General features: G+C 50.6%; 2 protein-coding genes across 3 annotated transcripts in view; one reads left to right on the forward strand and one right to left on the reverse strand.

Annotated features, from left to right (window-relative positions):
• Window positions 1-12,364, reverse strand: part of Unc45b (unc-45 myosin chaperone B) — a 29,356-nt gene extending 16,992 nt beyond the window's left edge. Inside the window, exons 1-9 of the mRNA XM_021176635.2 lie at window positions 12,284-12,364; window positions 11,796-11,963; window positions 11,244-11,280; window positions 10,292-10,467; window positions 8,337-8,426; window positions 6,300-6,467; window positions 5,603-5,771; window positions 3,751-3,921; window positions 702-873 (exon numbers count right to left, since the gene is read on the reverse strand). Of these exons, the coding sequence (XP_021032294.1) occupies window positions 702-873; window positions 3,751-3,921; window positions 5,603-5,771; window positions 6,300-6,467; window positions 8,337-8,426; window positions 10,292-10,467; window positions 11,244-11,280; window positions 11,796-11,963 (1,151 nt within the window). The 5' untranslated portion in view covers window positions 12,284-12,364. The remainder of the gene's footprint in view (window positions 1-701; window positions 874-3,750; window positions 3,922-5,602; window positions 5,772-6,299; window positions 6,468-8,336; window positions 8,427-10,291; window positions 10,468-11,243; window positions 11,281-11,795; window positions 11,964-12,283) is intronic.
• A 2,669-nt stretch (window positions 12,365-15,033) lies between these two features.
• On the forward strand, window positions 15,034-22,994 carry Nle1 (notchless homolog 1). Of its 2 annotated transcripts, XM_021176735.2 has the most exons (13): window positions 15,034-15,089; window positions 15,193-15,336; window positions 15,661-15,878; window positions 16,945-17,024; window positions 17,964-18,040; window positions 18,172-18,269; window positions 18,758-18,950; window positions 19,377-19,512; window positions 19,626-19,672; window positions 20,594-20,796; window positions 21,899-22,058; window positions 22,150-22,220; window positions 22,714-22,994. In XM_021176735.2, the coding sequence occupies exons 1-13, from the start codon at window positions 15,072-15,074 to the stop codon at window positions 22,724-22,726; spliced, it is 1,458 nt and encodes a 485-aa protein (XP_021032394.1). In that variant the 5' UTR covers window positions 15,034-15,071; the 3' UTR covers window positions 22,727-22,994. The 2 variants fall into 2 exon arrangements, with proteins under 2 accessions (XP_021032394.1, XP_085685877.1); XM_085829751.1 differs by lacking the exons at window positions 15,034-15,089; window positions 15,193-15,336 and having other exon boundaries at window positions 15,802-15,878; window positions 16,832-17,024.
• The last annotated feature ends 773 nt before the right edge of the window (window positions 22,995-23,767 follow it).

Below are 23,767 nucleotides of genomic sequence, written 5' to 3' on the forward strand. Positions count from 1 at the left end.
AAAAGAAAAAGCTTGAAGCGTGAGCCGGACTTGGCTACTGTGTCGTTCGTGTCACTGCAGGCCGGAGACTGTAGGGACCGGGACATACATAGATAAATGCATAGATAGATAATGAATGTATGAATGTGCCCTACAAAATCTAGAACGTATCTGGCCCTTTACAAAACCAGCCACCTTAGGAGGAGAGAGAGGACACAGAGGAAGGGTGATGTCCCCCCCCCCCCAGGACTCATCCAGAGTGCAGCTTCCTAAGCCACACTCCGAGTTCTGAGGCATGCGTGTGTTCCAGAAATCTGGACAATGTACTGGAATCACTTAACAGTCAAAGAGCTGCATCAAAGGAACGGTGGGGGACATGTAAGGAGAAAGACTCATCACAGCTGATGGAGAGGTCCACACAGGAGGAACTGCAGACCTCCACCAACAACCTGAACCAGTGCACCATCATGGGAGTGCAGCCTCCTAGAAATATCTTCCTACCCAAGTCAAGCCATGAAGCCATCAAACCACTGGGTGGCTGCAGCCTAGACCAACATGATTGTGCCTTGCTGGGAGACCCCAAACTAGAATTCCCAAGCTACACAGCTCCCAGATACCCATCTTACTGAGAGGCAAAAAATTGCTATCATTTCTGTAAGTTACAGAAGGTGGGGGTGACTGGCTACACAGCCACAGGTGGCTGGCGCCTCCTGGGGACTCACGTGATGTACTCCTCACAGATCTTGCGGAAGTGGTCGCGCTCTGGGTCACAGCGCAGGTCATCATAGAGCTTGTTGATGAGGATGGAGGCCAGCATGCGGGTGTTGTCGGTCAGGGGCAGGCAGGAGGGCAGGTCTGGAACCTGCCCCACCACCTTCAGGATCTTCCTCAGACCTGTGGGGTGACAGCCACAAGAGTGAGATCCCCAAGGGTCTCTGTCCCCCTGAAAAGTGTCTCATCGCTGGTCCCCACCGGCCGTGACTGCAGACAGTACATGGCCTCTTCAGAGTTCAGAGAACTGGAGAGGGGACAAGAGGCTCAAGCCTTTCATCTGATCCTGCACCTGTGGAGCAAGCCACCTGTTGCATGGCCAATATTTCCTCCATACTTAAACACAACAGTAGTCGATCTCAGTTCATGGGTTGGGTCCGATCTTCCTTATATATGACTTCATACTATCTTTTTCCCGGGCCTCAGTATTATTATCATTTACAAAGGTGAAAAAACACGACCTATTTAGTAGACTCGAGGACTTGGTCAGCTGATGTACAGAAACAGCCTAGCAACCCTCCAGAGGCATAATCAATCACTCTTCAAATGCCTATCATTTCTATAGGAGTTATTAATCATTCTCTCTTCTCGTTACCTTACGGATGAACCTTCGGTGGCTTCTTCCACCAGACTGCCTTCAAGACTCACATGTCTGTTGAGCAAGTAGATTAACAAATGAACGAGCCCCTTATCTGTCCTACCTTCAGCCCGGTATGGGAAATGGGTACGTAAACATGCCAGGAAGTTTCTACCGGCACTGGATGCTAACAATGCAAATGAGGAACCAGCTTCAACCGAGCTGCAAGCTGGGGGTTCAGACAGAGCTCAGTGGCAGGCAGGGGGTGTTTCCCTAGCATATCAAAGGCTCTGGTTTGATCCTCCTTTCTCTAAAAGGTGATTGGTCAGGCACAGAGTCAGATGGAAGACCTGGCCTCTTGCTCCCTCTCCAGATTGTACTGAGCTTTCCCTTCGTGCCAAGGAGCTCTGGGGCTTGTTCCCTGATCCAAGCTTAAGACCCATCCCACTGCTCAGCAATCAGTTCCGACTTTCGGATGTGGAGAAGCCACTCATAATCTTGTAGCCAGCCAAGTGACATACAGAGAGGACACCTTCCCTGTGAGGTCTGTTGTCAAGCCCACCGTGTTAACTGTCATGCCATAAAGCCTATGGGATATCTAATGTCAGAGGAAGCTTGGAGGTGGAGAGACCTTGAGTGACACCTGTCAGAGGGAGGAAGAAGGGCGGAGGCAAACGCAGGAGGGGCGGAGCTCGGCTTCCGGGGGAGGGGGGCGGGGGGCGGGGGGAGCTGAAAGTGATTGACAGCAACGTTACACTGCATATATTTTACCACTGCAAGGAACAAACACCTCCACTTCCTCTCTATTCCTCTTGGTACACCTGACGCCAGCTGAGTATCCTACAATTTAACTCTGACACAACCTGGGGTTGGCACAGACCCCTCAGACTGAGGGCTCAGTCCCGCAAGATGGCCTCCACTGCAAGGTCCTAGCTTTCCCCCATCCTCTGCCCAGCATGCCTACAAACAAGGCCCCCCTAGGATGCCCTTGTCAGGCTGATAATGTGTGAAAATGGCTCACGGAACTCAGAACAGTTTACTTACTATACTATCAGTTCATAGAAAGGATGAGACAGGAAGGACTGGATGGGGGAGGGACGCAGGATGAGATGTACAGAAAGGCAGGGTCTGGAGCTGGAGAGTCTTCAAGTGCTGCCTTCCCAGAGCCCGTTCGTCCCTCACCCGCGAAACTCTGAGCCTCCTCAGTGAAGAGTGGGTTTGTATTTGCCTTGTTGAAATAGAGGCTTCACGACGTAGACATGACTAATTATGTCACTGTCTGTTAGTGATTACCTCAGTCTCGGGTTCTCACCCTGAGGTCAAAGGTTGGGAGATAAGAGATGCGAATGAGCAGCGTAGGAATTTCCCAATCTCTAACCACACAGCTAGCTTCCCTGAAACCTCCTTATAGTCCTGCCAAGCTCTTCACAGGCATCCAGGTTGCTAGCCTCATCCACTTATAAAAGATGCTTAGTGAAAATCACGACAGTTGTGAGTTATGTGCCAGGAGAGTGCAGAGGCCAAACACATCGTTCGTATTATGTCACCAACTCACGCACAAAAAAGGGTTCGGTTCGGTAGGGCCGGATGAGTCAACCGAGACACTGAAGCCTGATCTGCAAAGACTCCCCACAATGCACCTGCTCCGCCCACCCAGATTCACCTCTGATTTTCCCCTTCCATCCTGCCTATGGATCCCTCCCACTTTTCTGCTCTTAGACCACTCAGGGTCTTGTAAGCCAGACGCTCACTTGGGTTTGACCCCCTCCCAGCACCCTCTCTGGCCCTGTCTGAGTTACACACGTGTCTCATGCTACAGCTCTGCACTGGCCTACTGAGGCTTCTAGATCCACTCGGTTTCCACCTGAGAGCTATTCCACTTAGTGCCTTCCAACCAAGGAAGAGAATAAGAAATGCTCTCCCACCACACAGTCCCCACCTACTCCATCCCATAAACCACATATTTGATCCTACTGCAGAGAGGAAAGAGGCCAGTGCTGTCTTTCAGAATATATACAGGGACCAGAAATGAAGTTGGGGGCATGATAGGAGTCGTTAGGCACCTGGGTCAAATGTTAAAGTCTAAGTACTTGCTTGTGTTCTGTGTTGGATGCGTGTATGGGGACTGCATGGTTAGTAGTCCTGTTTGCTGCAAACACTTAATCCTGCCTTTTACATCTATCCAATGTTTTGGAGCACTAACCACTTCCTGGGTATGTTCTTGCCCTTGGTTCAGAGCCTTTACCTACCAGCTTCAAGAGACCCTGGGGGAATCCTACTACACAAATGCCTGCCATCCCCTTCAGCTGGGACTGAAGACGCTCTCCAGACAACACCCTCCTATTCTCTCTACACAGAGACAAGTATCTGAGTCTACCCCAATGGTATGACTGAACCCCAAGCTCCTTCATCCCCCATCTCACCGTTATCTACCACATAGATGGTGCGTGAGTTGTCATGAATGGACAGGTCCTTCCTGGGGACGTTCTTATTAAGCAGGTTCAGTGCCTGGTCTCTGCCCTGCCCAGACACCTTCTTACTGACCAGCATGTCCAGCAGGTGGCTGGTGATCTGCTTCAGGTCCTTCTTGGTATCTGAGGAACAGAAAAGGAGAGCAAATAGAGACGAGAGAGAATTTCACACGGAGAGGACCAAGAATGGCAGAAATGTCTCGAGGGACTCTGGAAGGCCTGAAGTCCCTGTTTTCTGCGTGTGAACGGTTCAAATATGGAACATTCCCCTCAGAAGTGCTTTTCAGTCGATGGTGCTATTTGGAGGGGCTCTAGAAACTCTAGGAGGTAGGGTCTGATTGAAGGAAGGAAGCCACTCAGGGCAGATCCTTGAGAGATGTTTCTGGTTTCAGTTGCCTCCCCTCCCCTCCCCTCCCCTCCCCTCCCCTCCCCTCCCCTCCCCTTCCCTCCCTCCCTCCCTTCCTTCCTTCCTTCTTTCCTCCTTCCCTCCCTCCCTCCCTCCCTCCCTCCCTCCCTCCCTCCCTCCCTCCCCCTTCCTTCCTTCTTTAACTCCTTATCCTCCTACTCCTCCTTCTCTTTCCCCTCTTCTTCCTCTTCCCTCTCCCCTCCTCTTCCTATTCACCATGAGGTAAGAAGCCTCCCCTGTGCCTGCTCCCACAACATGATGTCTGATGTTCAGCTCAAGTGCATGATGCCGAGCAACCACTGGATACAACCGCTGAGCATTCAAGCAAAATAGATCCTTCCTTAAGCTGTTGTCTGGTGTCAGGGTCTTGGCCATACAAAAGTAACTGGTACAGTGAGTATGTGAATTTCCTGTCTGTCTCACACATCTTCCCCTCTGGCCACTGAACACTGTCTCACCCCACAGCCCTTTATCCTCAAACAGCTCCTGCTCTTGGAAAGCCCCTTATTGCCAGGCAATGCCTGACTGGCAGTGACCCACAAACATTTTGTTTAGCTTTAATAAACTTTGTTTTGTTTTGTTTTTTGATACAAGGTTTCTCTGTGTAGCCCAGGCTGTCCTGGAACTTGCACTGTAAACCAGGCTAACCTTGAACTCAGAGATCCTCCTGCTTCTGCCTCCCAAGTGCTGGGGTTAAAGGTATGTACCACCACCACCACCTAGCTCAGTTTCCAGGTTGTTTTGTTTTGTTTTGGTTTGGTTTGGTTTGGTTTGGTTTGGTTTGTTTGTTTGTTTTGTTTTTCAAGACAGGGTTCCTCTGTATAGCCCTGGCTGTCCTGGAACTCACTTTGTAGACCAGGCTGGCCTTGAACTCAGAAATCTGCCTGCCTCTGCCTCTCGAGTGCTGGGACTAAAAGCGTGCACCACCATGCCCGGCCAGTTTCCAGTTTTTAATTGATATTTATGTAAGTATATTTACATGGCTAGGAAGAGACAGGAGGGATCCAGTGGATCGTCTGAATGAGTTCAGAGTTTGTTTGGGGCAACATTTTTCTTCCTTACAGATTTCTGTATCTGTCCAAGTCTCGCCAGTGAGCTCCCATTACATTGTAATGAAATACGAATAACCCAAATTTACCATTTTAACTATTTTTAAGTACAAAATCGAGTGGCATTGAACACAGTCACACTGATATGAGCCATCACCACCATGGCTCCTTCCAGGCTGAAAAATGGACAACCTTGCACTCAGCAGTGTATACCACTTCCATTTGTATCACCCCAGCACACATACTAAAATCAAGCTGGTCCACCCGTGCACACAGGAATTGCCAGTGTAAGGTGGTGACTGGCTCTGCCTTGGATCCACATGATCCAGAACAGAAGAATATCTCCTACCTAGAACCAAGGCCTCCTCCTTCCCACGATGCTCTCTCTTGTCCTCCCCAGACAGGGAGTCAATGATGGCCTGGAGCAGGTTGCAGACAGCCAGGGACATCTCTTCATTCTCCAGGGCCATGAGGCTGCAGATTCTGTCTATGCAGACTGCATGCAGGATCGCGGTGGCCTAGAACCCAGCAGGAACAGTCAGAAACCCTGCCCCTCTCGTCAGCTTGGCATCCAGGTTAAGAGGTGGGTGGTAACCATCCTACCCACTTCATGCTATAGGGAAGTGGGGCCCACAGGCTGGGGAACTTCCTCCAGGAGACTCCGAGCTATGTCACCCCATGCTGGATGGAGTCTTGGGGGCATTGAGTCCATGCCTGGGCAGGACCTCAGTGAGATATAAGTGTAGAAAATAATGCAAAGGCTGAATATGAAGAAATACGCATTACAATGCTTTCACATTCAGCTCTTCTTGCAATCAACTTTCAACAAACACCCCTGCATAGTCGAGCCCACTTCCAGCTTGCAGGGAAAGGGCTCGGAGCACTCTTGAGCCGTGATTCACATGAGCCAGGCTGGGAGGCAAGAGACCCTTGAGGCTCTGTCTCAAGTTCTATTCGTGCCAACCACAGTCCCGACCACGTGCCACCCTCTGCTTCCTTGGACCAGCTGCCATCTTCACCACCTATCCCAAGCCCCAGGCCCTCACCCTAGCTCTGTGGCCACTGCACATGCCAGACAGCGTCCGCACGGCCGCTAGCACCAGCTCAGGCCGCTGGGTGTTCATAAGCTGCAGCAGCAGAGCCACTCCATTGCTTTGGAAGATCCTCTCAGCCCCCGCTTCTTCACGGCCCAGGACAATAAGGTTGTTGGCAGCCTGAGGGAGAAGCAATGGAGGTTGTATCCAGAGGGAGGCTTTGACCATGAACCCAGTACAGGGGTTAGTAGACAGACTGTATCTTCAGAAGTTTGGTCTATTCTCCCCTCCTGGTTGCCTGGTCTCCTCTTGACTGCCTGTAGGACACATCCCCCTTCTGCTGCCTGTGGATCAAGATGTAGAACTCTCAGCTCCTTCTCCGGCACCATGTCTGTCTGCATTCTGCCATGTCTCCTGCCATGATGATAATGGACTAAATCTCTGAACCTGTAAGCCAACGCTAATTAAATGTTTTCCTTTATAAGAGCTGCCTTGGGCATGGTGTCTCTTCACAGCAACGGAAACCCTCGCTAAGACAGTAGGTAAGTGGCTGAGACTTCAGGCAAATGTGACCTGAACATTGCTATAAGCTGAGGGCATTGTGCTGTTCCAAACAACACTGCTTTATCCATGACAACTCATTAGGTCCTCGGAGAAGCTGTAAAGTACATTTTTGTATCGTGTGAATTCATTGGTCACAGAATGAATACACTGCCCCTCTTTGGGCATCGGCATCCAAGCTCTGACAGAAATAAATGCAAAATATTTCGATGTTCACTCGAAGACTGGAGAGAAACATGAGACAGATCAAACCGTTTGGTTACGATGACTGTTACCAGTAAATATTTCAATTTTTTTTAAAATGTGTCAGCATGACCTCTTGGCAGTGTTCCTAAATGAAACAAAGCATTATTTGAATGTGCCAGTGTTTCTTGGGATCAAAATTACAGTGAGGCAAGTTAGATATCCCTCATAGGTGTAAAACTTGAGACAACAAATAGCTCAATATCCAGATGAGTGATGTTTAATGAAATACTTTTTAATCAGAATCAAGGCCAAAATTTCAATAAACAAAATATCTGATTTTAAACAACAGTGTCATTCGGCCCTGCTGTTTAATTTGCCACAATGACTTCACCCCAGTCTTGGCCCTTCTTATGGTTAATGCCAGTTTCTTTCTTCCTTCCTTCCTTTCTTTTTTCTTTTTTCTTTTTCTTTTTAAGTTCTATGCTTTATAATTTATTTATTATGGGGGAACTATAGGTTAAAGATACCCTGCAGAACTTGGTTTTCTTCTTCCACCACGGGAATCAAACTCAGGTTGTCAGACATGGCAAGAGGCACCTTTACCCTCTGGCTATCTCACTGACCACTTCTGGTAGCCTAGACTGGCCTCAGAGGCCTCAGGTAGCAGAGGCTAGCCTTGAACGCCTGATCCTCTGACCTCCACATTCTACATGTTGAGGTTAAAGGCATATGCCTGACTCCGACTTAATGCCTTTTGCTCTCTGGGAGGTTTGAAGTCTCTCTAAGAGACTCTCTTCTCCTTTTAGGGAATTGTTGTAGAAAATTAAAATGCCAAAGAACAGAAGCAAGTCTAGAGTAGGGCTCTCCGATGGGATTCTGCAAGGTGAGTGTGTTCTGTGGCTGTACTGCCCGTCTTGCTTGTACCTGTGGCTACAACACACTTAAAGTTTGTTCAGTAGAACCTGGGAACACATTTCCTATTTCACACTTTGCGTTGGCTTATCTTGGTCTTACTGTGTAGCCTAGGCTGGCCTTGAATTCATGATCAACCCGACTTAGGTCACAGGCTCCACTCTGCCTGGATGTTTTCACTCCAGTGTGTGTAATGTATGTACAAAATAGGTGACTGTGACTATATGTGGTTGTTGTAGTGCAGTTTTCTAATGAGATTAACCCGGAGCGGAGCCAAGGTTTCTCCATAGTCATGGTTATCGCCCTTTTACCATCCCAGGCCAAGGAATCCTTTCATGGGAGCCGCGTGGGGAGAGCGCCCTCTGCTGGCAGGAATGACGTATCACTCACCTTCTCTCGCTTATCAGCCTCGCTGTTTTCGTTCAGAAGAATTTCAAACATCGTCTGTACCCTGGAGTCTGTAGAAAACTGCACACGGAGCTGAAGAGAGAGAGCCCTAAGTGAAGCAGGCAGCTAGTGCACACCTAGTCTTCATATATTCAAGTCAGAAAAAAGATCTAATCTGAACCCTAGCGCATCCGTTCATTTTTGAACAAATGCGGGGAGGGTGTGCGTGTGAGATAGCTCAGCTGGCAAAGGTTTTTGCAGAGCAAACCCTGAGACCTAAGCTGATTGCAAAACTCTCAGGGTTGGGAAGTGAAAACCAGCCTTCACCTCCTCTGCCTCCATACCCCCTTCATAATAACGATTAGTGATGATGATGATGATGATGATGCTAATAATAATAATTTTAACGTTAACTGAATGACCACTTTATGCCAGGCACTGTTCTAGATGCCACAGATAGAAAGGTGTACCAAGGAGCAGAGATAGTGTCTCATGCCTTTAATCCCAGCACTCAGGAAGCAGAAGCAGGCAGATCCCTATGAGTTCAAGGCCAGCCTAGTCTACACAGTGAGCTCTAGGACAGCCAGAGCTGCATAGAGAGACTCTGGTCCCAAATAAGAATCTCATAAACAATCAGCTATTAGACATTGAATTGGAAATTAAGTTAGAAATCTATAGCCAGGCAGTGGTGGTGCACACCTTTAATCCCAGCACTCGGGAGGCAGAGGCAAGCGGATTTCTGAGTTCGAGGCCAGCCTGGTCTACAAAGTGAGTTCCAGGACAGCCAGGGCTACACAGAGAAACCCTGTCTCGAAAAACCAAAAATAATAATAATAATAATTAAAAAAAGAAAAAAGAAAAGAAATCTATCTCCAGGCTAATAAACCAGAAGTAAGGGCTGGAGAAATGGCTCAGTGGTTAAGAGCACTGACTGCTCTTCCAGAGGTCATGAGTTCAAATTCCAGCAACCACATGGTGGCTCATAACCATCTGTGATGAGATCTGATGCCTTTTTCTGGGGTGTCTGAAGATAACTACAGTGTACATGTATATATAATACATAATTAAATAAACGAACAAACCAGAAGTAAAGTTCAGACATTTCACCAGGTGAGTGGAAACCATTCTGTTTGGGGATCTAGACCCTCACACAGCCCACCCTGGGCCACTCTGAATCTTTCATAAGGTGGTCTAAGTGACCATCTGCCTGCTCCCTCCATGCCTCCTACAGCTGAGAACTTTTGCTCCTCCCTCCTGCTTGTGTGAGCTCATCTGTTTGGGTGGGCAGGCTCCTCCTTCACCCACCCCTTTTCTCATCTCTCCCTCCTTTTCATTCCCCCGCCACACACACACACACACACACACACACTGAGTCTGAGTGACATGGTCCAGCCACACAGGATGCCTTGGAGCAGAGGGCTGAGTGAGTTACTGCTCTCCTGCTCTTTCATACAGGAGAAAGCCGACATGTCTAAGGGGTCAACCAGAGAGAAGTCAATAGCTGAGCCAGGGGAGGATTCAGGGCTCCTTCTCTCTGGCTTGGGCTCTTCATGCCTTTATCCATCTACCCGGAAATGATCTAATGTTCCCACAGACTCTGACCCTCTAGTCCCCATTGGTCTTCCTGGTTCCCCAGGATTCCTGACTACTTTAATCCTCCTAGAGTCCTAATAACGGAGACTCACTAGGTGATCATAATTCATGTTCAAAGCTTCCATCTGAAATGTAGAAGAACTGTAGCCATGAGTAGATTGTGCTCTCACTCAGCACCACGGCTCTCTCCATCACTCACAAGCCGCCGTACTCGCCTAGCTGTTTCATGGAGCCCATGCTCTGCGCTATCTCTATTGAAACTGAAGAGACAGGGCTCATTCTGTCCTCCCATCTCAACCTCCCTAGCCCATCCCCCTAAGAACGGGATGGAAGCTGCCAACGTTCTCTGGAAGGGCCCAGCTTACCTGCTCTTGGATGCTGGTGTTGAGCCTCCGCAGTGTCTCCTGGAAGTTCTGGTTCCTTGGCTCCAGGGTAGCACAGCGCTGCACATCCTTGAATGCCTGGTCCAACTTGCCAAGATGCTCCAGTGCCTGGCATCGCCGATACAATGCTTTGATGTCAGCAGAGTTGATGTCAATGGCTACAGAGTGGGACAGACAGATCCTCAGGGAGGCTGGGCTACAAGACTGATCTCCCTATTCTACTGCCAGGAAGGATGCCCTCCTTATTTGAACTAGCTGGCTCATACCTTTTTTTTTTTTTTTTTTTTTTTTGATTGGGAGAAAGACCCGTAGAGTCTCAAGGTTGGCAAAAAGACAAGACTAAAAGTCCTCTCCCCCTGCATTCCCACCCCCCAGCAATATCCCCAACTTCTATCTGATTCCCAATGCTTCCCCGACCATTTTTATCAGGGTTCCATCTTACTGAGGATTGCATATCCCCAGAAATAGGGTGCTCCCCTCTTTCTGAGACAGCCAGGCAACTCCATCAATAAATCTGTCACAGCTGGACGGCTATGGAAACTTTTAATCCCAGCACTCGGGAGGCAGAGGCTGAACCTCTGTGAGTTCAAGACCAGCCTGGTCTACAGAGCTAGTTCCAAGACACCCAAAAACAAAGAAACAAACAAACAAAACAAACACCCTTCCCCTATTCCTACCCAAACTCCTCCCTGTACTTTTTTGTCTCCTTATCCTAGGTCTGGCTCTGAAGCCCCTACGGTGACACTAACCTTCCTTATCCCACCTGAGAGCTACCTTCCCTGAACTAACTACATATTGCCAGACGCTTCATTTCTTTCTCCAGTGGTTTCTTAGCCTTCAGAACCCACAGACTATCATAGCACATAATAACAGTGGAAGCCAGATCCAAGCTCCTGCTCAGCCATGCTGAGTGAGGGTAACGCGTGGAGCTCACCTCTGGAAGCATCCGAGGCTGCCTGGGCGTAGCTCTCCTGAGAAACAGGAACGAGAGACTCGATTAGAGATTAGCGAGGGCCCAGTGGAGGCAATCAGCATTCCCTAAGTGAGGGGAGGCGGGGGTTCTGCAGGTTATCAGGGGCTTGGGATGCACCCTGTGCCTGGTACAGAAAAGCACAGGCTGTAGTGTCAGGCAACCCTAGGTTTAAATGCCACCTCCTCTGTCACCGGGGGGAAGTTTGGTCAAGCTACTCCTGCTTTCTGAACCTTGGGTTTCTTGACTGAGATACGAGAATGAGAGCATAGGCTGTCGCAGGGCTCTCTTCAAAGGAGTGGCCCAACATATGAAAAGCACCTGTGTTGGGCCAACTGTGACTGGTGGATTCCTGCTTCTCTAGAGCAGTGTCTGGGGTAGCAGGAGGCACATTTGCCAACTCAAGGGTCTAGAGGGCATAGTGAGGATGATGATGGCTCACTTCCATCAGGCCATCACAACCTTGCCTCCAGCCTTAACCTCCCTCATCCCACCCACGCTGTCCTGTCCCCAGACCATTTTCAGGCCGCAGGCTGCCCGATTCCGGTAGAGTGTAGCCAACAGGGCCTTGTCCTTGGTCAGCTTCAGGGCCTGGCTGTAGCTCTTGGTGGCCGCCTTGTAATCCTGGAGCTGAAAATGCCGGTTCCCCTCCTCCTTCAGCTGTGCCGCTTCAGCCTCTGCCATCTGCGGGGACACCAACAGCCCTGTGTGGTCAGCCTTTTGCTGGACACCCAGGACAAGGCTTTTAGCCTGATAGCTAGGGCCCCAGGTTTCCCTCTTCGCAGTGTAGGATAGTAATTCTGCCGGCAAGGTATCCACTCCAGCCCCCCTAAATCCACTGACCACTCCTTCCAAAGGACATTGGTGTTCCTTTGGGGCTTGACTCCCACTGAAAGCGTTGTCAGAGTCCCTAAGCTTCCCTCTCTGTCTCTTTCAACCAAAGCAGGCCTGAAGGCTTGAAAGTCCTCCCATCTTCTCCTTACCCAGGCTCCCAGACTACTCACAGTCTTTCTGCACGATGCTTCCTCCTAGGCACTGCTCTGAGCTCTGCGGTCCACCTCAGACAGCTTGGTCTGCTGCTCCCAGCCCCCACCCTGCAGACTTTATCACCCCAGCCAGTGACTCCAGACTATATTTGGCCACAGGGGCAGGTGCTCCTGGAAGCTGTCATTGATACAGGGCCCTCCCCCTGCCTGGACTGGACATCCATGCCCACGTGAAGGGGGCGACTCGCCTCTGGCCCTCGAACACCTCCTTCAGGGGCAGTCCTGGAAGACTTTAGACTCATACCTCAAAGTGTGGGAGAAAGATCCAGAAGAGACAGGAATATCCCTTGGAGACTTGCCCTGCCTAAGCAAATTATAATGCCCCTTCCCCACCTCCGTTCCCAGATAAACAACCCTCCCCCCATCACCACTACTACTGCTATTTTGGGAGTAGAGTGACAGCTGAGGGGCTGATAGATTTGGACACACAGCAGCTGCCCAGGTCCCTCTGGAGACTTCCAGAAAGGACTCTCTGGAGGGAGAGGGAGAGCAGAGCAGAGGAAGATTCCTTCTTGCTTCTCTTCATACTTGTTCACAGCCCCAGAGGCATTTGCTCAAAAGACCCTGCTTTTGGAGAGCCCAGCAGGACTTGCTGACTCGTGTGTGAGCAGGTTGCTGTTTGAGCGTGCTTGTGTCTCATCCCTCCCTGTCTGCGTTGATGAACACACTCAGTCCCCCATCTGGCTGTGACTCCCTTGGATGTCGGCTCTCTTCCTCTGGATTAGACTCCATCCTCCTAAGTAAGGACTAAGTCAGACCTGGAATCCCCTGAGCTCAAGGACCGTAGCCCAACTTCCTTGGATCCAGATCTCTCCCAAGGACAAGAAGAGGCTCCCTCTACAGAAGTGGCCATCACCGTGGTAGACGGGTGTCTCTGGGAGCTGGCATTGCTTATTTCTCAGCCAACTTTAAAAGGCATCCCTCGTGGAGAGTCGGAACTCTCCGTCCTTCAGTGTCTGCTCCAGGAGGTCAAGATTGCTGATGGGGAACGTCTATCGCCATCCCAGGTACAAAGCCTGGGAGACAGTGCCCTGGTGTTTTGAATGAATGAATGAATGAATGAGTAGGGGGATAGATAGATGGATCTTCATTCTTATGCTCTGCTCCCCTCCCTTTTATTCTCCCCATACTTCCAGTATATTTCAAAACACACCTGAAAGATACTGAGGAAAAGCCACACGCAGGGACACCCACAATAGCCTCTGCAAGTGTGACTGTGAGTTTAGAATACGGATACACAACTATGTGACCTTGGACAGGTCCCACTGCCCTGTTCAATGAAAGGCCTAGTCCTAACATGTGAGCTTGTTTGTTTCTTGATTCTCTCACCTTTGTTTTCCAAGCTGCCTTCAGACTGGCTTCAAACTCCTAGACTTAAGCAATTCTCCTGCCTCGGCCACCTCTATGGAGGTGGAACCAGAGCTGTGTGCCATGTCCATCCTAACACACAGCTTCTGGATAGTGATGGGTAAGTGGGTGAGTGGATAGACAGATGCTCTGCTTTCATGGGATGGATCCCAAGCCTGGAACCTCATTTGTGGTCCAAGCAGTGAGGTATTGACAAAGGATCCCACAACAAGCAAAGAAGCTTTGGTTCTGTGGCGTTTGGATCAAGGGATCCTACGTTCAATTCCTGATTTCATAATTCAGTCCACAAGAGTTTCTTCTGTGTCCCCTATATACCGGGGGACATGACTGATAATGAGGAAATGACTGAAAATGCCGGAAAGCTTGGAAAACACAGGACAAGAAAGACAGGATCTCTGAAAAACCAAAAAAGAAAAAAGAAAAGAAAAAGAAAGAAAGAAAGAAAGAAAGAAAGAAAGAAAGAAAGAAAGAAAGAAAGAAAGAAAGAAAGACAGGGTCCTGGGAAAGGCTTCCCTCTGGCCTTCTTCAACTTTTATTAGTCTCTTTTGTTTGTTTGTTGTTTGTTTGTCTGAGACAGGGAGTTCCTTTGTAGACCTTCAATGTCCTGGAACTCACTCTGTAGACCAGGCTGGCTTTAAGTTCAGAGATCTATCTGCCTGTCTCTGTCTTGCAAGAGCCTGGATTAAAGGCATGTGCTACCACAACTGGCTTAATAGTTCCTTATAGGCTCTGTATTCTTTGAACTTATACACGAGGAGAGTAGAGACTCAAATCTGTCCATAAGAGTTCCAGACAGAATAAATTGCCTATGCAAAAGCAGATACAGGAGAGGGCCACACCTTGAAAGAGCTCAGAAAAAAATCCCAAGACAGCTGGGCACGGTGGCCATCCGATATTCCCAGCATCCCATCCTGGGAGGCACAGACAAGAGGATCATGGAGTTCAAGGTCTACTTAGGCTACACATCCTCAGCCTATCTCAATACATACATGCATACACACACACACACACACACACACACACACACTAAATCCCACAAGCCCACCTATAAATAAAGTTTCTGCCTCAACCCAATAGTTTTCTGGTTTGTATTTTCACCCCTGCTGCCTGGACCCCGAAGTGTCATCCTCCACCATCTCCTGCCTCTGTGAGCTAGGCGGGCAAATCAATTAACTTCTCTGGGTTTTGACTACTAAAATTGGCCAGAATCGCTACTGTGAAAAGACGCGGAAGGAGGCCACTATTGGCAATCCCGGCCTCCGAGAGCGGTTTGACTCCTCCGAACACGAGAGGGCGCTGCAGCCAGCGGTTGCCCGGCGCGACATGGACTTGACGCTCCGTCTTTCCACCTCGGTTCTCCTCCACGTGGGGACGCAAGATGGCGGCGGCGGTGGTGGTAGGTGTACGCGCACGGGGCGGGGATGCCGGGTCTCCGCGTGGGGTCCCGAGGCCCGAGGGGAGCGGAGGGGGACTGACAGCCTCCCGGCTTGATTCTGCAGGAAGAGGCGGCGGCAGGCGACGTGCAGCGGCTGCTCGTACAGTTCCAGGATGAGGGCGGTCAGCTGCTGGGCTCCCCGTTCGACGTGCCCGTGGACATCACGCCGGACAAGCTGCAGCTCGTGTGCAACGCGCTGCTGGCCCAGGTGAGCACCCCAAAACGAAGCCACGGTGTTCCGGGGACCCAGCTGCTCACCGACAGTGTTGGTGGCGTGGATCGGCCTCAGGAAAAATGTTCTCCGCGCCAACTCACCTGCAGACAGGCTGTGTTTTGAACGCGTCGGATGCAGTGTTTCCGTGACTTCTTGTCACAGCCCAACATAAGCATCCCCATTTTACAGAGATGCCCAGCGGGATTAAATTAGTCGCATGGTGGTATGCAGTAGTTGGAATTGAGCCGACTCCCGCTGAGGGCAGGCACTCATCCCTCCGAGCAGAGTTCCTCTTTACTCTGTTGTTCTTGCCTTCAGGAGGAGCCCCTGCCCCTGGCGTTCTACGTCCACGATGCTGAGATTGTGTCCTCCCTGGGGAAGACGCTGGAGTCCCAGTCTGTGGAGACAGAGAAAATTGTCGATATCATCTACCAGCCCCAAGCTGTCTTCAGGGTCCGGGCTGTGACGCGGTGCACCAGCTCATTGGAGGGTCACAGCGAAGCTGTCATTTCTGTGGCCTTCAGCCCCACAGGAAAGTAAGGACATGGGCAGAATCTTTGGGATATGGAGGTGTGTCCTTTGACAGGTGGAGAGGACCATCCTGAGTTATTATTCACAGGGTCTTACGCTGCCTGCCTGTCATAGACTTGGGTCTGGACTCACGTTGCAAGTAACAGACTTTCTTATTGGGGTTTGGTCCCCAAAGGCTAAGGATAGTATCTGGCTCAGAAGAGCCTATCTTGGTCATCTGGAGATTTGAGCTACTCCTTTCCGAAGTCAGGTTTCTGCATCTGTTACTTCCCTATGAATCCTTTCTTGTAGGACTCAGAGAATATGAGAATATGAAGAATATGAACAGTTGAGCCAGGTGGTGGTAGTACACGCCTTTAATCTCAGCACTCAGGAAGCAGAGGCAGGCGGATCTCTGTGAGTTCAAGGCCAGCCTGATCTAAATATCGAGTTCCAGGACAGCCAGGGCTATGTAGAGAGACCCTGCCTCCAACAACAGAAGAATACGAAAAGCTTCAAAAGCTTTTTCTAGAAATTTCCAAGGAGGTAGAGACTGGACGGGCAGGTCTTTGTAAGTTGTAAACCAGCCTGTTCTACAGAACTAGTTCTAGGTCAGCCAGGGCTAACCAGAGAAAACCCGTCTTTAAAAAAAAAAAAAGGTGGGGGTGGGCTGGAGAGATGGCTTAGGGGTTAAGAGCACTGGTTGCTCTCCCAGAAGACCTGAGTTCAGTTCTCAGCACCCCATAAGAGCTCACAACTGTCTGTAACTCAGCTCTCAGGGGATCCAATGTGCACATTGTATACAGACACATGTGTAGGCAGGATGCCTGTTCAGGTAGGATAAAGATTAAAAAGCATTAAAAACACAAAGGGGATGGATGGATGGAATGAGTGAGCTGTTCCTGTTGGGAAGGAAGAAGAGAGAAGTGGCCTTCTAGGGTCTTTTCCTAAGTGGCATTAGTGTCCTATTTCTCCTCAGGGAATGGAGAATCTGTTCCCAGAAGATGGTTGGCTAGGCAGCAGGAATACACATGCGCAATGTCTCAGGGTGGGCCCCACCACTGCAGCAGTCAAGCGGCCTCTCTCCCCCAGGTACCTGGCCAGTGGTTCCGGAGACACCACTGTGCGCTTCTGGGATCTCAGCACTGAGACACCGCACTTCACATGCAAAGGTCGGTGTACTTTTAACCACTTACAGGGGGCTTAGTGCATGCCAGGTGGTTAGCTTGGTAGCTCCGGGTAGAGGCTCAGAAGACTCCAACCCATTAGCACCCTGTTCACAGCTGCCTGTTCCTTGAGGCCAGTCCTGCCTGTTCCTTGAGGCCAGTCAGCCACTTAGAAAGAAGCAGATACTGGAGTGTGGGGTATAGGGAGGAGTTGAACCACTGGTTGTAGGGACAGCTTGGAAAGCCTCTGCCAGCTGGGCGGTGGTGGCGCACGCCTTTAATCCTAGCACTTGGAAGGCAGAGACTGGCAGATTTCTGAGTTCATGGTCAGCCTGGTCTACAAAGTGAGTTCCAGGACCGCCATCAGCCTGGTCTACAAAGTGAGTTCCAGGACCGCCAGGGCTATACAGAGAAACCCTGTCTCAAAAAACCAAAACCAAAAAAGCCTCTGCCACAAAGGTTCCCAGACATCTGGAATCCTGGAGAGCTTGTTGAAATCAAGTGGTCCCTAACCACTCCCCACACCCTAGACTCCCCAGAGCTTTTGTTTCAGCAAGATCTAGGGCAGGGCCTGAGTACATTTCTAGGAAGTTCTAGGTCTGAGGACTGTGTAGAGGAGCCCAATACATGGCATACTCCTTATCTTTATATTTGCATCTGGAAGCTGAGGGTAATTCTTGCTTTTCATCCTAAAGCTGATGTAAGAAGGGATGGTATGCATAGAAACACCTCGTACCTTCTGTCAAGTGCAGAATTAACTAGGGAGTGGCAGTGTTATCTGCAGAAAGCTGCAGCTGTAGCTTTAGGCTGTGTTCTCCCTCACCTCTTGATTCAGTTCCTCTGACCATTGGTTAAGGAGGGTTTGTGGTGCCCCATGCCCTGCTGGCACGGGCTCGAGATAAAGGTGAAACAGAGCTTCTTTCTCTCCCTCCCCTGCTTTCTTAGGACACCGGCACTGGGTCCTTAGCATATCCTGGTCCCCAGATGGCAAGAAACTGGCCTCAGGCTGCAAGAATGGCCAGGTAGGTAACGTCAGGAAAAATGGACCGAGAATGGGCTCTGGAGTCTTTAGAAGGGTGTGTTGGGGGGTCAGCTGGGAGACCCTTGTCAGGACAGGTCGCAGAACGTTACTTTATGAGCTTCTGTCCTTCAGATTCTGTTGTGGGACCCAAGCACGGGGCTGCAGGTGGGCAGGACCCTCACTGGCCACAGCAAATGGATCACAGGCCTGAGCTGGGAGCCCCTTCACATGTAAGTGACACGAAGCTGAGATTAACGCTGCCCCTCCCCTGTTCAGAGTAAAGGAAACATCCCCAGGACAGCCACAGCTTGGCCTACTGTGGCCACACCCCTTGCTGCTTTGGGGGGGGGGGGGGCTCATCACATGACCTGAGCATAGCCTTGCTCTGCTGTTAGAAAGCTGTTAAGAAGGGGGGGCTGGTGAGATGGCTCAGTGGGTAAGAGCACCCGACTGCTCTTCCGAAGGTCAGGAGTTCAAATCCCAGCAACCACATGGTGGCTCACAACCATCCGTAACAAGATCTGACTCCCTCTTCTGGAGTGTCTGAAGACAGCTACAGTGTACTTACATATAATAAATAAATAAATCTAAAAAAAAAAAAAAAGAAAGAAAGCTGTTAAGAGATTGTCCCCAGCCTCGTTGAGTTCAGAATGAGATGCAATATGGGCAGACAGGTGCTGCCAGGACAGACCTGAGGTCACATCTCCCCCTTCACCAGGAACCCCGAGTGCCGCTATGTGGCCAGCAGCTCCAAAGACGGCAGTGTACGAATCTGGGATACAACCGCAGGCCGCTGTGAACGCATCCTCACGGGACACACGCAGTCAGTCACCTGCCTCCGATGGGGAGGAGATGGGCTTCTATATTCTGCTTCCCAGGACCGAACCATCAAAGTCTGGAGGGCCCATGATGTAAGGGGTATTCAGAAGTCAGTCTGCTGGGTCACGGGTGCCAGTGCCTTGCCGCTTGCAAACTTGTTATCAGAGGATCTGGTGTTTCCAGAATTATACCAAGAGTCCAGCTGGTGCTTCTGCAGAAGCAGCTCCATGCAGCCTTGTGGGGATTCTGGTGGGTTTTTTAGAGCCTATTTAGTTGTTTGCCAACTCCCACACTCAAATCCATTTGACTAGGTAAACCCTTTTATTCCCTGAAGAGGGGCCCGAGCTTCCAGGTGCAGTTTGATGAGATGACCGTGCATCAGTGATGAATTCTTAGGTTCCTGATTCTTGTCTTATGTCACCCGTCCAATGGTGGAGTACAGGGTATAATCTCTCCCCTTGATGCTAGGTATGTATGTGTATTTCTCTGTATATGTGACCTGTCTTCTCCTGCCCTAGGGTGTGCTGTGTCGTACTCTTCAAGGTCATGGCCACTGGGTGAACACCATGGCGCTTAGCACAGACTATGCCCTGCGCACAGGGGCCTTTGAGCCTGCTGAAGCCACAGTGAATGCCCAAGACCTGCAGGGGTCCTGTGAGTGAGAGGGAGGAGGGGAGCAGGCTGCCTAGGAAGGAGCCAGTTCTCCTGCCTAGCGGGTGGATGTGTAACCAGTCTTGTTCTTTCTCCCTCTCCCCATTCCTGCACAGTGAAGGAGCTGAAGGAGAGGGCATCGAGCCGCTACAACCTCGTGCGGGTGAGTATGTGCCACCAACATGAAGCCCCAGCTCTGGACTCTTCTCATCTGACCACAGAAACTCCGGTCACTTGGGCCTCTCTCCCTTCTAGCCCCAGTTCAGTGTTTCTGTTCCAAAACGTTGTTCTTGGCTGTCTTAGTTAGCATTTTACTGCTGTGAACAGACACCATGACAAGGCAAGTCGTATAGGGGCAACATTTAACTGGGGCTGGCTTACAGGTTCAGAGGTTCAGTCCATTATCATCAAGGCGGGAGCATAGCAGCATCCAAGCAGACATGGTACAGGAGGAGATGAGAATTCTACATCTTCATCTGAAGCAGTCTGCTAGCAGAAGACTGGCTTCTAGAAAGCTAGGACAAGGGTCTTAAGCCCATGCCCACAGTGACACACCTCCTAATAGTGCCACTCCCTGGGCCGAGCATATGCAAACCATGACAGTCGCTGTCCTTCATAATCTTCTAATCCTAACACGCCAGGCATCACCCAACTTGTATCTTATTTACTACTTTTGTCTCGTCTTTCCTTTGTCACCTAAGGAGCACATTTGCATGGTCTAAGGTTCAAAAGACACAAAGGTATTATGAAAGATATTATCAATCTTTCACAGAGTCCTGCATTGTTCCCTTGGGAAGCATCCAGCGCTACCAATATCTCATAGTTCATAGTATCAGCATGCACACACTGTATACATAAAGGACAGCTCGCCTAGGAAAGCCACCCCCTTCTAGCACCATTCTGTGCCTTGGTTTGTATCTTAGGACTCCTTCCACTTAGGTCTAGAATTCCCTCTCCTTATGGGCTAGCCTGGAGTGGCATGTAAGCTTGTGTCCCTGCCGGGCCTCATTTCCCTAGTTCTGACCTCGGCCAGTCGCATAGCCAGTATCTCACCACATCCCACGCGGTGTGCTTTCTTGCCCAGGGCCAAGGCCCAGAGAGGCTGGTCTCTGGCTCAGACGACTTCACCTTATTCCTGTGGTCCCCAGCAGAGGACAAGAAGCCCCTGGCCCGGATGACAGGACACCAGGCCCTCATCAACCAGGTGCTCTTCTCTCCTGACTCGCGCATCGTGGCCAGTGCCTCCTTCGACAAGTCTATCAAGCTGTGGGATGGCCGGACGGGCAAGTGAGTGGCGGGGCGAGGAGGCTGTCCCTTATTAGCAGTAGGGTTTGGCATGGACTCAATGATACTGCTTGCTCTTTGTGTGGCACTGGCTGGGTCTGATTTCCTAGCCCACACTTGTGACACACAGACCTCTCTCACCTCAGCACTGAATTTGGATTGGTAAAATGGCTTCTTTAGGGCTAGTGACAGGGCCAGGGTCGTAGAGGTGAACAGTAGCTAGAAATGTGTCCACATCAGGCAGTTCTCAACCACATGTAATTCAGGCTCCAGGTCTTTGGCCTTCACAGGCACCTGCAATCATGTCATTTAATAATAAAAAGAGATCTCTGTGCTGGGCAGTCGTGGCTCACGCCTTTAATCCTTGCACTCGGAAGGCAAAGGCCAGTGGATCTATGAGTTCGAGGCCAGCCTGGTCTACAGAACGAGTTCCAGGACAGCCAGGGCTACACAGAGAAACCCTGCCCCGAAAAAAAAAATTATATCCCTTTTAACAGTTTTAAAAAAAATGCAAGTATAGACTCCAGTCTGAACCTTATGAATTAGAATCTGATTCTGATAAGGACGCCTGATGAGAGGCCCTGATACGAGGGGGTGTGGTGCACCAGCCATTATCAGGTGAAGAAGAGGCATGCATGATGTGTGGGAAGAGAAGAAATATCTATCACTGTGTATTTTCACACAGCAGTTCCTTAAAGTGGTAATTCAGATTTTTTTAGCAAGCCAGGAAACTGAGTCTTAATGGCTTAACCAGACATCACAGCTAGACTCGATTAACTTGAAAGCTCCGGCTGGGGCTGGCCCACCGTTAACTCCACAGCACCTGTCAGCTGCACCTGTTATGTCGGAGGACACCGGGCAGATGGGCTAAGCAGGTGGTGCATTGGCCTTTCAGGCATGCGGTGTCATGCAGGTCTGGAGGCTTAGCAAGAGGGAGCCTCAAACCCACTCAGCTGGAGAAGTTCCACAAAATACTAATGGCCGATAATGATCAAAACGGTCTAGCATGGGACCCAGGTGATGCTAGCAGGTAGCCAAGGTGAGCGCCACTGTTGTGGATGCAGAGGACATGTTGAAGATCTAATACTGGTTTCCCCCGGCCCAGGTACCTAGCTTCCCTGCGTGGCCACGTGGCAGCCGTATACCAGATTGCCTGGTCAGCTGACAGCCGACTACTAGTCAGCGGCAGCAGTGACAGCACGCTGAAGGTGTGGGATGTGAAGGCCCAGAAACTGGCCACAGACCTGCCTGGCCATGCCGATGAGGTAAGGCTTGCTGCATGGAGGCTGCGGTTGGCCCTGGCCCTCTGCTTTTCACTGTCTGACACTGTCTGACCCTGTCTGACCCTGTCTATAGGTATATGCTGTTGACTGGAGTCCAGATGGCCAGAGAGTAGCAAGCGGTGGGAAAGACAAGTGCCTCCGGATGTGAGTGGGGCTGTGGTAGAAGCTGGGGTGTTCGGTTCTCCTGGCCCACACTGGCCAGCCCTTCTCTGCTCTTTGTCATAGCCTGGAATTCAGAGGGACCTTCTTGAGGCACGAGAGCCAGATTCTCCATGGGAGGTAGAGATAGGGGGTTATGGAGACTCTGGGAGAACCTGTAGGTCTCACAGTGCGGTAGTTCATTGTTAAGGTGCCAGGCTTTGCAGTTGTGGGACCTGCGTTCGAATCCTGGTTCTCCCTGGCCGTGTGCAGGCACAGTGGCACCTTTCTACTCAGGAGGGTCACACCTAAAGCACCGTGCTTATGACGGCAACTTAATGCTTGACAGTAGGCACAGCGGGGTCACAGGGCAGGACTGGGTTTCTGGCTGAGGTATGTCGGTACGCAGTTGAGTTTCAGAGCTGCAGGTGCCAGGCAGGCTATTGACAGGGTTGTAGGCAGCGTGGTTCCCTCCCATGCCTCTCCTTTCCCCCCACAGATGGAGAAGATGAATCCACAGCAGCTTCCTGACCCCTCCCTGGATTCAGCCTCCGCCTGCCCAGCCAGAGACCAAGGAATGCACATGGCCACCTGCCCAGGACAGGTCTCCAGTGTGTGACAGGACGTTACAGCATGGAGCTAAACCATGGGCACTTCCTGACTAACAGTAGTGGGGAAGCCAGGCCTCTGGCTCCCATGTCCTTCTCCAAGGGTCAGCTATGCAGGCCCAGACCCTAGGCTATGTGTGTGGCCAAATAAATAACTTATATTTTGTGTTCATGTTGCAGCTTCTTGTCCTAGAACCCCCTCGCTCAGTCAGGGACTCTGAGAAGGTCCATCGAGCCCCTCCCTTGCACTGGATAACAGGAGCCCAGGCTGATCAGGAAGCTGCCCTCTGCTGCTTTGCAATAAGGGAGAGGCTAGTGGCCAGTGGAAAGGCTAAGGCTGTGCTGTCCATGGTCATCCTGCCACGTGCCCATTGGCACAAGCCAAAAAGTACGCACATGTATGTAGCGACCCTGTTCTCAGCCTGCTCATGAGGACTTTGGTGTTAGATGACAGTCTTGCCAGTGCCTCTCCCACCAGGTCCCCAGCACTGTGCTGGAAGGCCAGGGTCATTGCAGAGGATGGCCAGCAGGGTGGCAGTTGGTGTGGGACAGCTCTAGGTGATGTGGGCACAGTATCATGAGGGACTGTGCTCTCAGAGGACCTTGAAGGAATGAAGGGTATCCCAGGCTTTCAGGCCTTGGCTGAGACCTTTGCCCTGCAAGAACCTACTGTTGTTTTCTCTCGCTGTATAGTTAGCTGGGGCTCGGCATTGTCTGTTCACGGCCTCCAGTCATCTGTGGAGAGATTTCTGGGTCTTCCTTAGGCTTCTTCCTACCTCCATTAGGGGCTTGTACATTTTGCACGTCACTAAGCTGAGTATTCAGCCTCCTCTCCCCTGTCACATCAGAATAGGGCTGCATGAGAGGCCCAGGAACCACCAGTTAGATTTGCCTGGTGTCAGGCACACGTGTGTCACAGTGATCCTGCACCGGTGTCCAAAATGC

The sequence above is a fragment of the Mus caroli genome, unplaced genomic scaffold (genome assembly GCF_978045245.1).
Source record: "Mus caroli unplaced genomic scaffold, Mus_caroli_1 scaffold_13, whole genome shotgun sequence".
NCBI classification, from domain to species: Eukaryota; Metazoa; Chordata; class Mammalia; order Rodentia; family Muridae; genus Mus; species Mus caroli.

Coding starts and splice junctions, on each gene's coding strand:
- Nle1 (XM_021176735.2), top strand. Junction 18,270..18,757: donor AGCTGGGAGCCCCTTCACAT/GTAAGTGACACG, acceptor CCCCTTCACCAG/GAACCCCGAGTGCCGCTATG. Junction 20,797..21,898: donor TGGGATGGCCGGACGGGCAA/GTGAGTGGCGGG, acceptor CCCCCGGCCCAG/GTACCTAGCTTCCCTGCGTG.